The sequence below is a fragment of the Hirundo rustica genome, chromosome 5 (assembly GCF_015227805.2).
Source record: "Hirundo rustica isolate bHirRus1 chromosome 5, bHirRus1.pri.v3, whole genome shotgun sequence".
Taxonomy (NCBI): Eukaryota; Metazoa; Chordata; class Aves; order Passeriformes; family Hirundinidae; genus Hirundo; species Hirundo rustica.
In genome coordinates, this window is record NC_053454.1 from 6,787,437 (window position 1) to 6,805,488 (window position 18,052).

An 18,052-nucleotide genomic window follows, 5' to 3' on the forward strand; every position below is an offset into this window, starting at 1 on the left:
GAAGCTCTGCAAGGAGCTCTCATCCCTGGCTATAACTTTTCAGAGCAAAAACTCCTGCTCATGTGTAATTCTCTAACTCATTGGGGAAAAAAAAAAAATCCAGGCCAAAAAAGCAGAGTCATTGATAAATTTTTCACAAAGCAGAGAAGTGTAGCTGGATCCAGGCTCCCAGGCTCTAGGTACCATATTTAGTATCTGCTGTTCCTCCTCTTGCTCCTACAGAAGTTGCTTTCAAATGGAGACCAAGACATCTCACTAGATTTTATTAACTAGAGGACCAGGAGGATTAAAAGTTCTATCGCCATGAAATATTATCATGACAGTAGAAAAGAGATCCAAAAGCACATTACATTATCTTAAGTGAGTCTGAATAACTTTTATAGCTTAGGCAAAACTGCCCCTTCTTCCCACAAAAGACTCTTATCTGCTAAGGAAACCACATCCCTGGAGGCATTTAAAAGGCTACAGTGGGCCAAATACTAGAAAAATATATATTGTGGGAAGTAATCATGCATCAACAGAGAACAAAACAGGATGATTTAGGACATCTTTCCTCAGCCACGATTTCCACAATTGTTTTTTAAAATTTGATAATTTACAAGATTGATAGCAGAACATGAATAGCTACTCACAAAAAAATTGATTCAAACTGCTGTACACTATTTTTTATTTAATTTGAGAGGTTTAATCACACTACATTGCAGACACATATTACTAACTTCAGAGATGCAAATATAACATGTCCAAATACTTGGAGATTTATTTTGTCAGAGAGGTGAGAGCTCAGGAATACCTGTGCTCTTCCAGCAGTGACAGTGGTGCTGGAACTGCCACCAGCCATCACTGAAGTTTACTCAAGTAAACGCCACTGGAAGAAGCATCTCAAGAAACTGCTTCTACCTTCCACATATCTCTTCCCCTCCAAAGAGAATTTCTTCTTGATCTCAGCAATACTCTGGCCTCTTAATCGATTTACATCAAACAAATAGAGTTTGACCAACCTCTAGCAGATTGAAGCCAACTTGCACTTCATTGTTCAAAATCCCGCAGGCATAGCAGGAATTTATCTTAACTCTACTGAAGCTTAGGAAACCTGCAAGTATCTTACTGTACTCATTTTCATTCAGACATTTGTCCTCCAAGACTAGATTACTCTTAAAGAAAAAACACATTGAAATATTCAAGTATTTGGCTTCTTGCACACAGAGGGACACTACATGGACCAAGAGTAGAAACATTTTCCTTGAGGTCCATTGCTCACAATTTATTTCCAGCTATAAATTATGTTTATGCCTAGAATTACACAGAATGGATTTAAACCACTGCTTTACTTAGCTGGGCAATTTTGATATTTGAAATACAAATCAAGTTATCTTTTGCTTTCTTGGTTTATGATCACTTGCAGGAATTACCACCACAGGAAGGAAAGAAAAAAAAAAAAAAAACAAACCAACAAGTCCCCAAAGTGCTTTTCAAAGTAAATGTAGGCCAGAATTAGTTCTATTTTTCAAATGCTAAGTTAAAGGCTCCCCTGATAATAGGTATTAAATTTTCAAAAAAGAACTAAAATTCTGTTCCTGGCTCAATTGCTTCATTCATAGCTGTTCTTTTCAGTCTTAATCTTACACAAAGGTAAACTACTAGTGTTAATACAACTATATTTGCTACCATTTTATTGATCCTAATCAACCCCAGCCCAATCCTTCTGTACATATTACTCATCTGTGTTGTATTTTCCACAAACCATATTCCAAAACCAAATGGCATTGAGGGTGCCCTGCAGCACAAGATACCCACATATAGTGCCAGGCCATCTACCATCTATTTTATCTGAGCAGTGCTGCACCATCAATGCACCACTGAATTGCAACACGTAATACAGAGGCAGAAAAACCAGACCTACATTCTGACCAAGAGATACTGTAAGTACATCTTGCAAGTGAATCACAAGAGCTTAAGTGATTACATGTTGCAGTCATATTAAAGACCTCCCCCAGATCACACTGCACTTGTGTGCAGGGCACAGAACGGCCTTTGCTGACTCCACAAGCAGAAATTACCTCAACCCCAAATAACCTGTTTGTGCCCATTTAGACAGGAGGCTACAAGAGACAAGTTTTACATAAGCATCTCAAGCTATTTAAAGCAACATGTTTACTATTTCCAGAACGCAATCTGAATGAACTTCATGAGCCAGCACCTAACCTACTTTAGCCAGCGCAGCCCTGACTCACAGGGCAGGCACCCTGCAAGCTTAGTGAGGGACTTGATAACACTTCTTTATCGTGCAAATGCTGAAACAGCAACCTGGGAAAGAGCTTAACAAAAGGGAGCAGCTCCTTCATTACACTAATCACAACAGGAATTCAAAGAATCAAGAAGAATGCTTCCACATTTACTTTGCTTAAACTTAGCGAGGTCACAGTATGGCTAATTCATAAACCTGTGCCCATACTAACCATTACAGTAACTCCAAAGGGCAAAACCCAGCCATTGCCTGTAGTTCTCAGACTGCAACCATCCATTTTGTTACCCTGGCTTATATACCTAAATAAAATAATTAGTATTACAGCTCACTCTGTATCTATTCACACTGGCTTCTACAAACTGGCCCACACAAAGCAAAGCAAGTAAGTGGATGCAGAGATTGCACAACAGAGATGAGGAGTTACCAGGAAAGTCTCTGTAATAAAAGCAGCAGCCACCTGACCCAAGTTCAGTTGCAACACTGCTGATCTGCTCTGCACTTTATTAAGTACTGCCTCCTCCTCCCACCCTTCAGGGACACACATCCACCCAACATTCACCCCTGCTTTGTATATGCTTTTAAACTGCTGTGGAAATCACTACCAACTACTTGTGCTGCTTATTCTCACACGTAAGTGATACTAATTTTGCTGCTTTGGTCCAAGTTGATATATTTGACTCATTTGTTCACACCTACCCTGTGAAAAGCCCTCGTTACTATATAGAGCCTTTATATCATTGCTATCTGCAGCATAAAGGCAACATAATTTTAGCTCAGTTTACTTTAAGGATTAAAGTTATCCAAGTGTTTTGCCTCTTGAAGAGCTGAAACTTCAAGAAAGACTTGATCAAGCATTCAGGTGTTGCAGATGAAGAACTATTTGCAAAGATTAAACCGTTGTGTAACACTGTGGGGGTCAAAGATATGGGGTTAAAAAAGCTGATTATCAACAGAAAACAGTTCTATCAGTAGTTGACAGAGTTTGAACCACTGATGCACACTCTGAAGCCCCCACATGCACACTGGCAGGAGCCAGGCCATGCTGCAGGAAGTATCACGTTGCACATTCATTGTTCCTGCATCCCTCAAAGCAGCTGTTCTGGTTGGGCAGGGTGCCAGCTGCAGCTTTGGCCTGACCTGGTGGCACTTAGGATCTCTCTCAGTACCAAGAAAATCCAGTAGCAGAAAATCCAGATGACTTTAAAGCATTTCCAAGAAAAGAAGTGCCCTGCACTAGGAAATTACAATTTCAGTCCCTGAGTTGACTGTTTAGAGACCCTTAAAACTCTCCACTGTGCTGCCTTATCAGTCTAATGTTAATTAATGCATGAGATGCTCCAGGATTCAATAGCTGAAACTGCTACTTATGTTAATAAAGCCAGGTATTTTGTATTAACTATTTAAACAGGCCAAGCACCACTTCACAGAAAACGTAAATAGTTTGGGATTTTTAAGTATGATACCAGGATTATTACTTTCTGGAACCAACCTCATGCCACCGCAACGGGGGAGGAGTAACACAAGAATGTTGAACACCAGAAAGACTTCATACAGTGTTTTGTTTGATCTAAGAGAGAATTAAATCTCACTGTCACAGAAAAACTTGCTTACACACAAAAAAAACATGTGCAACCTCTTGGCTGCTCTTTCCTTGTCGCACCTCAGGATCAACTGACGAGACTCACGAAGCAGAACACTGGAAAAAACTCAGCAGTTTCCACTTCAGTGAAGAAACATTTCTCTCCTCATACTGCAGTTAGCAGTCTAAACACCACCTTGACTCATTCTGTGGCAGCCTGTGAGCCAGAGTGGATTTGCTGCAGGAGAGCACAAGCCCAGAGAGGCTTTGCCACACGCAGGCGTCTCCAAACACCAGGGTGACGGGATGTCTGCTGCCATGGAGGAAGGCTGCCACTGCTCACTGCAGCCAGCTTCTGCCGGGGGTGGCTGTGAACAAATGCTCAGCGGGCACAGACACCGAGTTCTGCTGTGCTGCAACTCCTACAAGCTCTTCTTGCACACAAAACTGAATGGAGAATGAATGGAGAAAGTAATTTTGAGCCTTCAGGGGCTGAAAACAGCTATCGTATTTTGTTATCTTTTCCTACAGTCTCTTCAATTTGTTTTTACAGCTGTCTTCGTGTCCTAGGTCTGATGTTTCACAAGTTTGTATTTTCAGCTTCTAGTCCAGAAAAAGATCCTTCCAGAATTTAGCACTATGTGAGAGTTAAGCAGGGGTGTACAGCAATCTGCCTGAACACCTCAATCTCTTTCTACATATGTCAATCACTCACTTTACTGGATATTAATGTAGCATTTTCCATGAGAATTGAAGATATTGCATATTCCTTCCCAAGAGGGCACGAAAACCTAAACAAGAGGAGGAGTGCAGTGAAGTGTGAAGGTCTGTGGAAGACTAAAACATAGTACACAGAAATTAACAGTTTATGGTATTCAGAGCTGCCCAATTTCTTTACCTCTTCTAAATAAAGAGCACAGAATATTAATATCAGAATATTAAAGATGCAAGGGAGCAAGCCATGAACAAAGACAGAAACTAAGAACAGGCATGCATAAATTAATAACCTGAATTTCCTGATCAATGAATTCTGAACTTAAAAAGCAATGACAATGAAAACTTTGTTTTCAGAATTAGACTTTTTGGCTAATATTTATCAAATTATTAGGGACTGAAGCAGCAACCAACAAGTACATTTTCAGAACTCAGCTAACAAAAAAACCCCCAAAACAGTTCAGTAATGAAACAGAGCCCAAAACAAATAAACAACACCAAAACAAAAACAAGAAAACAAACCACATCAAACTAAAAACCACTTTTCATCCCCTTCTGTCTCTAAAGCTTCACCCGACCACAGCTATTCAAGATCTTTATTCAGATGTAACAGCCCTTGCTTCAAGCTAAAGTAAATAAATTATTTAGTGCTGATAAATACTGCTTTGAGAACTCCTTGCAGAGGAGCCTTCTGCAACTTCAGCAGGTGTTTGTGTCAACCTCTCAGGGCACCAGAGCATCGGCAGAAATATCTGCAGCCCCAAAACCTTTATCTTCAAGTAGCTGTGGCTCCAATATACCACCTTCAGACCTATCATAGATCATATTTGACCCATGTTAAGTTCTCCACAAGCACTATTATCTAACTGCTGACCTGGTTTTGAGCAACTACTTGGTAAGCTGAGCTTTTTGGGAAGACTTGAGAACATCAAAATATTTGCAGTAAAGCTTAAAACAAAAATCCTTAAAAGCATTTGTTTTCAGGAGACGTTTTTCATTAGCTGACTTGGAAGTGAATTTGAAATCACAGAAAAAGTATTTTTGGAAACAATAAGGAGCCATCAAGATACATGAAAGGAAGGTCTTACTGAACTTTCCCTAATGATATCCCTGATCTTCACTGAGCTTTATGCAGATATAAGATACTTTGTATGACACTTCAAAACAAGCCTTCTGTAGTATTAGCTCATGATATTTTGCACAGTGGTAATTTCACTTAAGACTGCAATATAAGTTTCAAAGCATATACATCTGCCAGGATTTGGGGCATGCAGAGAAGGTTAAGATACAAAGACTTCTAACAATAAAAAGGGTAAGCAAGCTGACATTCTTAAAAAACCCTGACATTTCTTGGAAACTTAATTTTTACTTCAAATGTTTCCAAAACTTGCCTAGTTTTTAAACAGATGTTTTCATATAAATTTAGCATGTTTGGAAATTGATGTACTTCCAAGCCATAGTTTGTGCCTTTGATTAAATACATAGTAGTATCTTAATAGGAAGATTCTACTGAATTAACTGGAAAGACAACATCAGACCTTGACACTGCAGAATAAACTACTTATCGTGACATCATCACATCAAAATACTCTCACAGGAAAAAGTAGTCAAGACTGGCTAATATTAGTGTCATATACAATTCTGCAGCAAATCTGAACAGTCAAAAAACTTCCCGTAGACTTGGGCTACCACAGGTCTCCTCCACACACACTGCTGTATGGATTATTTAAAAGGCATAAAATCTGAGCAACCAAAGCTGTTCAGTAGCCTGAAATACTACATCTCACCTCCAGAGCCTGAAGAATGCAAGCATCAAGTCTAGCCAAAGAAGGGGCAGGTTTTAAATTTTACATAAAGAAACCTGCATTAGACCACACAGGCAGTTGAAAAGCAAATCCAATAATACTTCTGGTCTAGATTAGCAAACTAATCCCAGCAGTGATTAACACAGAGAAACAGGTAAAATCTGATTAGCTAACTAGCAAACTTGCATCTTAGCCAGAACTCAAAACACTGTCTAGTCATACCTAAAACAGAACTGGTTACCAACCTTGTCAGTAACTAAACAGATTGTTCAACCCCCATAGCTTCACCAAGAATGTTGTATTTTTAAAGAACATCCTTCTAAGATATGAGGAAGTTGTTTCAGAAGAGTACAAGCGAAGGACAGTTGTCATCATAGAGACTTTTAGCCAAGCAGATATAAATTAGTTAGCATCAGACAGTTCCAGTATCTATCTTACTGGTATTTTCCCCACATATTTTGATGTAAAGCCTACTAATACTGGGGTGCCACAAATTGCATGTTCTAGCCAACACCATGTGCTATTCAGCTTTCCTTCTGCACAGTGCATCACGCACAGGGACACTGGTGTACAACTATGTCTCTTCCTTACAATTTTGCTATTACTTCTGCAAACTGCCACCTCACCACTAGTCATAACACATCTATCTCATAAGCCTTCGAAGTCTGGTATCTATTGAAGGCAGTAAGGTTATAGTCACATCACAAAGTGTTTTCTGACCATAATGTTCAATTCAGTTTTGCATTTTGAACTGTAGCACTCAACTCTATGGACGAAGAAGCTAAAAAAAATGAGCTGCGTTACATGAATTTGTATTACATGCAAAGTATAGGCATGAACTGAAGTTTTCTAGTTCTTGAATCAGCACCTCTACTCTCATGAGGAGGAGTAGAATTCTAAATAAAATTCTGGAGTAAAACATCTCTCCATTGAGCTGGAGCACCTGGAGTTGCCATATTAGAACGCTATCTCTTTCCAACTGCTTATTAGAAGCCTCTTTAGTTAATCCATTTATACAGGGGTTTGCTTGCGCTTATTTAGCTTTATGGAATTACTCAAACTAAGGGGAGGCTTAATCAAACAGATTTGCACTAAGATTACTCACAAACAATTGCATTTGGGAACACTGTGGTATAAATTCTTTGCTACTGTGTCTACTCCATCCCTCAAGGCTTGCTTGCTTTTCAAAAATCAAGCCATTTTTCTGTGGCCTCAGCTTTAGGTGTCTTTTCAGAGCTCTCAGCATTCTCTATCACGCAGAACGGACTTCAAAAACTGCGTTACACAGGCAAAATATAAGTTGCTCTAGGGTATAGTGCAAGCAACCTGCTCTCCTGCCGAAGGTGAGAGATACGGCGCACGAGCAAATCTGCAACAACCACAAACAAGTGCCGCTGATCTAGAAACAGCCTTTCTGCGAGAGGAAAGTAAAATCTCACCCGTGTCATTTTAAAAAAGTCTAACGATGGCCTGTTCCATCGTACATCCTCCTCCCGTCTGCGCTTCAGCCGGCTTTTCTTTTCGTTCAGGACGCAGGGCTGCGAGCGGCACCTGAGCAGGCCCTGCCGCCGGCTGAGCTCGGGTGTGGAGGTGGGAGTGCTGTTGGCTGAAGGCAAGAGATTTCCCGTCTCGGTGATGTGCTCCTGGGAGAGGGAGAGGCGGCGCCTTGGGTTAAAGTCACAAGGGCCTCCGGAATTCCAGCGGGTGCTGGAGCTCGTGCTGCCCTCGCTGCTGTCCACAAACCCGCTGCTGGCAGAGGAAGGTCTGGGTACTGGAGAGGTGTTGAAGCTGGTGACGGTGAAGACGTTGTTTAGGGACAGGATGTTCTGCGGCAGGCTGATGCTTGTGCTTCTCTGCAAGGTGGCACTTCCGTGGCTGTTGCAGCGCTGCAAGGTCGCGCTGCCGCCGCTGTTACAGCGTCTCTTTGACACGGGAGTCCAAACCTTGGAGCTGCCGGGCTTCCAGGGTGAGCGGCAGCGAGCCAGCTCGTCCGGCTCCGACAGGGACCTGCAGTGGCGCTTGGTGGGCGGTGCCAGGGGCTGACCCGAGTTTTCGTTGAGGTTTAGCTCGCTTATCCATCCCGACACCATGGACGTGCTGGAGGATTCCTGCTGCCACGGCACGCTGCCATTGCTGGCAGCGCTGGTGCTGAACGGGCACGCTGGGAAAGGGTAAGCCGAATTCCTCGTGGTTGTGTCGGGATGGATTGGGTAACCCCCATTTAAAGCTTTCCAGGGACTGTCTTCTGAAAGCAAAAAGAAAAATACAGGTGAAAGGTGAAAAGGGAAAGAACAATTTGTTTTACACCTAGTTTAATGTAAAGCCATCAAAACCTTCTTTAGAAGGATGAGCCATAAATACCCAGCTCTCAATCAAAATTTCACACTTAAGAAAAGATAGAAAATGAAAAAAAATTCCACAAAGACCAAAGTATTTCATCAGGAACCAATCCAGGCATTCCAATATATAGATATGTACCTTATTAACACTTTTTCCTTTATACTGCATAATTACAATATGTTTTCCTTCACTGAGCAACAGTTTCCTAGCACACAGTACACACCAAAACTATATCATGTAACAATGAACAACCTCAGGTACAACCAAAACAGATTAATAATGTGAGAAGCCAGAACTTTTATTTTTATTTTTTTATGCAAGAGCAGGATAATCACTTCGGACTGCTGTTCTTCATTTAGCCCTTATGCTTTTCTATTACAAAAACTTTATTAAAGAAAGCTTGCAAAAGGGTGTTCACATTCTCTGCTCTGAAAGTTTTACTTTAAATTAGAAACAGTATAAAGTTAAATCAGACTGAAGACTCTTGCCTTCCCCCCTTACACTCTGAATGTAAGGAAAAAACTCAGATCTTAATTTAATGCATAAAATGAAGTATCCCCTTAAGAACCTCCTGCAAGTTTTACTGTGAATGCAGACATAGTGCACAACTTCTCCTCTGAAGTGGCAACGCTGGGTTAAAAGCAGTCTGCCAGCACAGCCTCTCACTCTTTTGTGAAGCGTTTCTTTGAGAACATTCTGCACATTTTACAGCTGTTCCTCCACATTATACAATGAAGTGTAAGAAGAACTACAGCAGACTTTGGATTTGCAAATTGAAAAGCAGCAAAACTGTTGGCCAGCTAACAGTGCTTCATGCTTCGTTAGAAAATTTGCTAATTTAAACCAATTAGCCAAATAAGTTTCACTTATCTTGGCTTTAAAGAAAGAACATTTAAAATACCCATTTTTTCCCATACACCTATTTTAAGAACCTAGATAGAGCCTAAACACTGAATACCAGTATATTCTTATGGCTGACTTTCTAAACTAAGTTTTAGGGTAATCAACAGCTAAAACATTTGCTGAGTAGCTTTAAAAGTTGCAAACCCAAATAGTTGTGCATGTTCCATGCCCAAAGTATGTCACGGATTATCCTGTTTATTTGGATCTTATTTAAAGAACACCCTATTGTCTCAAATTCATTTAACTGTGCAGACAGCTGGCCTATTCAAACATGTTTTATTAGAATTCCTCTGTCCTTCCTTCTCCATTCTTTCAGATGGGTACAACCACATACTGTGATTTGCCTTAAGCATGCAAGCTCTTCAAGGCAGGGACCATCCATAATTCAATACAAGTAAAAGAGCCAACACAACGAGATCCAGCTAATGTATGAAACTCCTAGCATCTAGTGTAGGACAATTTCCGAGTTGGGGCTCAACCTGAGTTTTTAAAACCCTTAGGAAGCTTTCTTCCAGGCTAGGATGCCTTTTTTTCCCCTACATTAAGCTTTTAAATAAGTCAAGAGTTGAAAGAGTTGAACCTGTGTTTTAATAGTTTACATGGCAGAAGCACCTAATCATTTTGCCTGGAAAACAGCTCTAAGATCAGAGTCCAACCACAAACTTAATTCCACCAAGTCCACCACTAAACCATGTCCCAAGTGCCATATTACAGGTCTTTTAAACACCTCCAGGGATGGTGACGCCACCACTGCCCTGGACAGCCTGTCCCAATACTTGACAACCCTTCCAGTGAAGAAATAAAATCCAATCTAGGCCTCTCCTGGTGCAATTTGCAGCCATTTCCTCTTGTCCTGTCACCTGTTATTCAGAAGAAGCCTTTCTCTCATTGCACAAGATAGGTCACCTTGTTAGAGAAGGGGATCAGATTGGTCACCTGCCTTTCATAAAGCCCAGACTGACAGGCTGGTAGGTCCCAGATCCTCCTTCTGGCCCTTCTGGTAGATGGGTGTCACATTTGGTGACCTCCAGTCACCTGGGCCCTCCCCAGGGATCCAGGACTGCCATGACAGTGTGGCTCAGTGAGCCCATCCATGAACCCCCTCAGTCCTCTAGGGTGGATCCCACCCAGCCCCACAGACCTGGGTGGGTTTAAGTGATGTAGCAGATCTCTGACCATGTCCCCTTGGATTATGGGGGCTTCATTCTGCTCCCCATCCCCGTCTTCCACCTCAGGGAGCTGAGTACCCAGAGAACAACTGGTCTTACTGGTAAAGACTGTGACAAAGAAGGCATTAAGTACCTCAGCTTTTCATCATCCCTTGTCCCTATATTCCTCCTTGCATCCAGTAAAGGATGGAGATCCTCCTTAGCCGTCCTTTTGTTGCTGATGCATTTATAGAAACATATTTTATTGTGTTTTATGGCAGGAGCCAGATTACGGTCTTGTTGGACTCCAGCCCTTCTAATTTTCCTCACTGCATAACCTGACAACATCCTTGTCCTCCTGAGTTGCCTTTCCCTCCCTCCAAAGGTCAGCTCTCCTAGATTTTTTTTTAGCTTTAAGCTCCAGCCAGAGCTCTCTGGTCAATCAGGCCAATTTTCTTCCCCACTGGCTCATCTTCCAGCACATGGGATAGCCTGCCCCTGCACCTTTAACACTTCCTTCTTAAAGCACATCCAGCTTTCCTGGACTCCTCTGTCATTCAAGACTGCCTCCCAAAGGATTCTGCCAACCAGCCTCCCACACAGGCTGAAGTCTGCCCTCCAGAAGTTCAAGGTGGCAGTTCTCCTAATCCCTGCCTCCTTCTTTCTCCAAAGATCAAAAACCCCAGCCACTGTACCCAAGGCGACTTCTACCCACCACACCACCACCAGTCCTCCCCTGTTCAAAACCAGCAGGTCCAGCAGGGGATCTCCCCTGGTGAGCTCACTCATCAGCTGCATCAGGGAGTTTTCTTCCATGAAGTCCAGGAAGCTCTTAGACTGCTTCCTCCCTGCTGTATTGTATTTCCAGCTGACATCTGGTAAGTTGAAGTCCCCCACAACAACAAGAACTAGCAATTGTGAGGCTTCTCCCAGCTGTTTACAGAGTATTTTCTCTGCCTCTCTTCATCCTGGTTGGGTGGTCTATAACAGACCCCCACGAGGATACCTGCCTGGTTGATAATGCTATTTAAGACAAAGCACCAGTTGCCTTTGAAACCTCTCACAGACAGAGATTCACGTTTTATGAGGAATCCTACTGAGCAAATAAAAGTCCTCCATGCACAGAGAAAACATATGCAAAATTCAAAGTCCACCACTTAATAAGACAGTACAGTTTACATAATAATTGGAACTTTTGTTTTTGCTATATAAAACTTATTCTAATAGGACCAAGGGGGAATAAAAGTAAATAACACTTCTGTGAGGGCACCTGGACTTCAGCTTATGGTTTGCATGATGCTGGATGGTCTATGTGGCAAAGAATATAATAAGGTGTAAAAAGATTTCGAGGAGCTGAGAAATCTGAAGATGTTTAACATGAAAAACAGCATTAGTCTGCTTCTGTACACCAAGGCAGATATTGAACAAAAAAAAAAAAGTGTTACAAGGGCTTTTTACTATGCAAAGCAGATCACAAGTACAAAACTAACAACCAGCTATTCCCAGTATTGTTCAAAGACCAGCTTAAACCAGCAGGCTCTACAGCAGCATGGCTCCATCCCCCTCACCTTATTTACAAAAGAAAGGCTGCTTGCTATACCAATTACCTCAGTAAGACACAGCTAAGGTTTCTGAAGAACTTACCATTGATTTCGAAAGGGAACAAGCTGCCACTTTTGTTCAGCTTCTCAGATGAGTACTGAAATCAATCAGAAAAAAAAAAGTTTTAACTATGGAAAGAGTCAGCATTCACTTCAAGGAAACTGCATGCAGTTTTTAGGTTTTCTATATGTGCACTTAACAATGCCTTTAAAACGATGGGGCTTACCAATGTAACTTCAAGAAATTCCTGAACAGCTGATGTTTATAAAAGCAAGCCTCTGGCACCTAATTATTTGTAATGTTTTCTGATATATTGCTAACTATCAAACTGTTTCAAGAGTTACATTAGCCCATGTGAATAAACTGGAAAATTAAAGAGTGATAATTCATCCTGAATGAAAAAGCTTTGATCCAATTCTCATTTCAGTAGAGAGGAAATTACAATCTGTTAGTTGGGTTTCCATTTTAAATCTTAGAGCTAGAAGGCAAAACACTTCATCTTCAACTACAGGACAGGAATAGCTTTATCTAAATTAAATATACAAGGTCTTGAAGTTCACCACCATGAACACTGCATCATATTAGTATTTTACATTTTCTTATAATCAATGCAGGGATTTTTTTATTATTTCTTCAAAGTAGAAAAACCATTGAAAAAAAATCTTTCCTATCCCCAAAACATCTTCAACAGACTAACTGCTTTTTAAATCTCAGCTTATTGGTGGAAAACACAATAGCCACGCTTAAAACAAGATTTGTGTGTAAAGACCTTCAATCAAGCCTCATCAGTAGCATCTGCACAGTAAGACATGTTTGTAACTAATTTACCTAAAAAAATATTACTGCAAAGGCATTCTTAATGGTCTAGATTTCTCAGACAAAGCACAGAGCTTGCAGTCCAGCCTCCTATAAAGGAGCTATAAATAAGTGGCTCATAGCTCCATCAGCCCAAGGGTCATTATTCACTCCCCCACCACCACCTCAGGATGGAGAGGAAGATTGCTTTAAAAAACAGCAACACACTTTATGTGAACATTGTTCTTTGTGTACAGCCAAAGAAGATAGCATTGTACATACACTTCCTTTCCACATACAAAGTCAATTTTTAAACAAACATCCTTGGGCTACAAAGCTTTTTCTTTTTTTTTTTTTTTTTTCCTCTACAGCAGCACATAGTGCTAGTGACAACTTTATATCTTTGAGCCCCAACAGAGACACCGAGCTGTAGTAATATTCCCTTGGTGTTATTGTTTGACAGGTAGGAAATAACAGAACAGATGAAAGGATAGGACAGCAATGAGATTTTTAATCTTATTTTTTATCAGCATCTGCATATGAGACAAACCATTACATTTTTACTGTGTAAATGCATCTGTAGATGCATTTATAACCTCCTTTTTAAGAAGCTACTTTATGTAAAGAGCAGAATCCCAAGTTTAAATCTCCATTGGATCTGCTGTTAATTAGTCAAAACTATTTGAAGTATGCAACTTGCTAGTTCTACAGAATTCACATTTTAAAAAGCCAGTTTACTTTAATCAGGTACCAGCTCCATGTGAAACACAGAACACATTAAGGTAACAGTAGTTACATTTCAGCTGTCCCTGAAGGGGAAACAGAAAAATTAGAGGCTAAAAGATAAGGTCTTCCAACAAATTCCTCCCTTCCAGCACTCCCCAAATGAAAGGCAATACCAACCTATTCAACTATCAGACAGTAGTGATGGAAAATGTGTTTTTCTAACAAAATTCTGTGTCAAAAAGTCCCACAGCTGATTCATCCTGAGCCAGATGAGAAGGGCAGCAAGATGAGTTAATATGAGCATAATAGTTAGGGATGTTTAAAAGACTATTTATTCACACAGACCAAGATATTAAATACTTACAAGGGAAAGAACATCAAGGACAATCCTATGTGGCAGCTGATGCTTAGTTTTTAGTTTTCAGCCAAATGCATCTTTAACAAGGTTCTCTTCATGAACATCCAAGTTATTTGACTACCTGTACTTTTACCACCTTAAAAAGCCTTGTCCATCAGGTAGAGACTAAACTACTTTACCCTTGACAGCTGCAGAGCACTGAAACCATTTTTCAGGAGGACCACGGAAAAAGCAGGATCACAGACAGAGATCATTTGTCCTCCAGTGAACTACAACATTCTCTAACTTAGGCAGCAGCCTTGTCCTTACAGCTACTTCTGACCAGGTTCTGGAGAAATCAGTGCTCAGCTCCAAGACAAAGCAGACATACTTCCTCTGCAGCTTGGGATCCTTTACACAGAATCCTGCTAAGTCACAAAAAATTTCTTTCCTAATTCTTTGGAGATTCAGACCAAAAACCATAAGAACATGACATGTGACATCACATGCTGAAAGGGAGAGCTGCACTATTTTCCAGCAAAAGCTCAAGGCACTGAAATAAAGGTTGAGTGACTAAGAGGAGAGTAAGTAACAAATCTCCTTTATAATATATGCTTGACTTTCTATAACTGAAACTAAAATACTTGGAAACAGTGTCTGCTGGTGTACGTTAACCACGCTGAAAGCCCAAACTTGAGGAGACCCTGTCAGGCTGTAAATTCTTTATAGGAGGGAGGATTTTTTTTATCTATTCAGTACATGGCACAAGTCCCACTAGATATTACTCTAACAGGGCACTGAACCAGTTTATCAGCTCTCCTGGACCAGCCACACTTCACCCTCCCCCAGTCATTCCCTTTGTGCTATGATCTACCTGAAGCTTCCTCAATGAATAGTTTATTTTGTGATTATGCTTGAAAAGAGCTTGCAATTGCTAAGAACCTTGACAGGGAAGTCTGCTACCCTCTGTGTAAAGGAAATCTTCCTTAGAATAAGGCCAAATTATTCAACAAGGTCACTTTCCTGAAGAGGAAACACATCCATCTTGCAACTACTGCTTTTTGAATAGATGTTAAGACATCCACCAAGATCTCATGCCTCTGGAGAATTTATAAGGGAAATAATGGCATATTTTAAGATAAACACACAAAACAATGCAACTACAAGTTTCACCTGAGGTTAGAATTGTTTGCTTCATGCCAAGAAGTGGATCTACTTTGAAATGCTTGTTCACAAATAGAATCTCTTTTGTACAGCTGGAGAGTCTATGTTCAAAAGGAAAGGAAACGTGTGGTACAACATTTAGAACAGTGCTCTGAGTTTCATTTGCTTTTTCGAATATTAGCAGCTGTTCTTTTGTTAAAACACTCACTCAAAAAGACACCTAGTCTGAACTGAGTAAGTGGAAGAGCCAGGCAAATGAGGCTGACAATGAATTATAATTTACATCACTAATTTAAGTGTTCTTTGCTACCAGAAGCCAACTGTAACAAAAATAATTCTAGTTATTCTACACCTCAATATACTGCATTAAGGACTTCACAGCCTATGCTATCCCTCCTCATTATTCTCAGAATGACAACTTCATACTTTTAAAATTAATGGCTTTAATTTCAAGGCATTTTTTCCACTTTCCAAGTATATATATGTTCCTTCAATTTATCAGCATCCTTTCCAAACCACAGGGAAGCCACTGTTTATCATTCAAATACTAATCTAACCACCACCATACAGATGTGACACAGTCTGAACAGGCCATGTCAGACCTCCATCTTTCAACCAAATATCCTCCAAATATGACTGGATATGAAACAGTGATGAGGAACATTTTGACCTTTTCTCAGGATGTAAAGAAGTGATTAAGTTAAGTAGTCTGACCAGTGGCTTTTCCTCTGAGGAAGTCAATCTAATTCTGTATCTTTCAACACAAATAAGCCTCAAAAATTAAAAATAACGAAACCCCACATGCCTGGAAAGGATTTTCGAGCAAAACTTGCTCCTCCCACAAGTCCTTGACTGGCAGTGCTCATGTTTCTTTCTTAATATTACACCTTGAAATCTTACAGCTCACATGCTGTTACTTCACAAACCAACATGAGATTCTATACAAGAATATGAAAAAGGTACAAGTTTAGTCAGAATATACAGAAAATCCAAGACTTTTGAGCTCTATGAAAGTTCTGAGAGTCTAAGGGAATAGAGACCAACTATTTGATTTTGTGGGTTTCATGGGTTGACAGCAGCACTATGTGCTCACAGAACTTCTTTTGTGAGGTAGAGTTGAGCAACCAGGCACACTACCTTTTGAGCTACAGTACCCAAATTGAGGAAAAAAAAAGCTTGGGACAAACCTTCCTGCTTCTACAGCAGGTCATTCAGTCATTTTCCTGAAGGCAGGTGCAGGACAAGGCTGTACAACAAAACTGAGCACACACTGGCTGAATTACACCAGCTTGGAAAATTAGCATGTCATTTAGCAGAGCAGTAAAAAGCTGCAGCCAGTATTTTACAACATAAAAGAGAGGTACTTGGTCACCACACAGCTTACACAAATGAAAAAGTGTACTATGTCCTGTACATGTTATTTTTATGCCCAGTTCAGCTGCACAGTAAATAGCTTTGAAACAGCTATTCCTTTTTCTTTTATAACCCTCATTCATGAGCTGTTTCACAGAATAGCTTTTCCCCAGCTATTTTATCTACTTGTGCCAAGACACTTGTGCAGATGCACTGCAAAAGCTATCGCAAAACTGATAAGGTTTAACTATATTAACCCAGGCAAGAAAAGTTAGTCTTAATCCTCAATCAGCTCACAATGAGGTTCACCACATGGTGTCACAGAACTTTGTGCCAGCACAAGTAACAAAAGGTGCAGGCAAGATCACTTCTGAATTGCTCCAAACTGCTGCTGCTATTAGAAGAAACTACAGCATTAACCTCAGCTTCTTGCCAAAAAGCCTAAATGTGCCAGCAGGGATACCAGACCATCACCAGCAGGCTTTTTCTCTTAGTGAAATTGAGCAATTGCCTTCACCAGTGGAAAAAGCACACTTTTTATCATCTTAGGTTCACCTTTTAGTCAGGAAGTCATTATTTGCATCCATGAATCCTGTTTAGTAGGGAGCAACCTACTTGCACACTTCTTTCACACTTGCTTCTCTATTTCCACACCTCACTATGCAATTTCCACACTTTTTCAGGGTGCCATTGTGTACAAATAGAACCTGTTCCTGTCCTCAGAACCTATTTTCTGTAGGAACTAAAGCACTTATAAAACCAATTACTTGACAGATAAAAGGAGGAGAGGAACAGGAGAAGGGCGAGGAGGAAACAACTGATGAGACATCGTGTGCCATTTTCCACTCCACTTATTCTTTTTCATGCCTTATTGTAAGTCCAGATAAGGACAGGAATAAAAAAAACAACCAACCTACAACACATTACAGCATGCCAACACAGACATGCCTGTACAGATTCCACACAGTGTAAAAGCAGTAATATGTCCTCCTCTGCTATTAGAGGTCTGTGGTCCAAAACCTACAGCGACTATTGGTAAAAAGACTTGAAATCACAAGGTGCTGCTACACATTTGGAACTAAGCACTGCTACTGGTTAAAAGTCATTATTGGCTCACAATTAGGCTCCAGAGGTTAGTTACAAATGGTGACTTTGCCAGTTCACAGATACAGCAGATTCTCCTACAAACTGCATGTCCCAAGTGCTTCATCAAACCAGACAAAATAAATGCAAGCTAAGCACTTCTCCTGAGAGTTAACATCATTTCAACACCTTAAATCTGCCTTTCAAGAATAGCACATAAGGCGAAGGTGAAATAAAAGTAAAACTAATTATTGG

At 40.5% G+C, this 18,052-nt stretch overlaps 1 protein-coding gene across 1 annotated transcript in view; it reads right to left on the reverse strand.

Moving 5' to 3' along the window:
• Positions 1–18,052, reverse strand: part of FAM53A (family with sequence similarity 53 member A) — a 70,232-nt gene that overhangs the window by 30,105 nt on the left and 22,075 nt on the right. Inside the window, exons 3-4 of the mRNA XM_040064852.1 lie at positions 12,382–12,436; positions 7,786–8,591 (exon numbers count right to left, since the gene is read on the reverse strand). Coding sequence (XP_039920786.1) covers positions 7,786–8,591; positions 12,382–12,436 — 861 coding nt within the window. The remainder of the gene's footprint in view (positions 1–7,785; positions 8,592–12,381; positions 12,437–18,052) is intronic.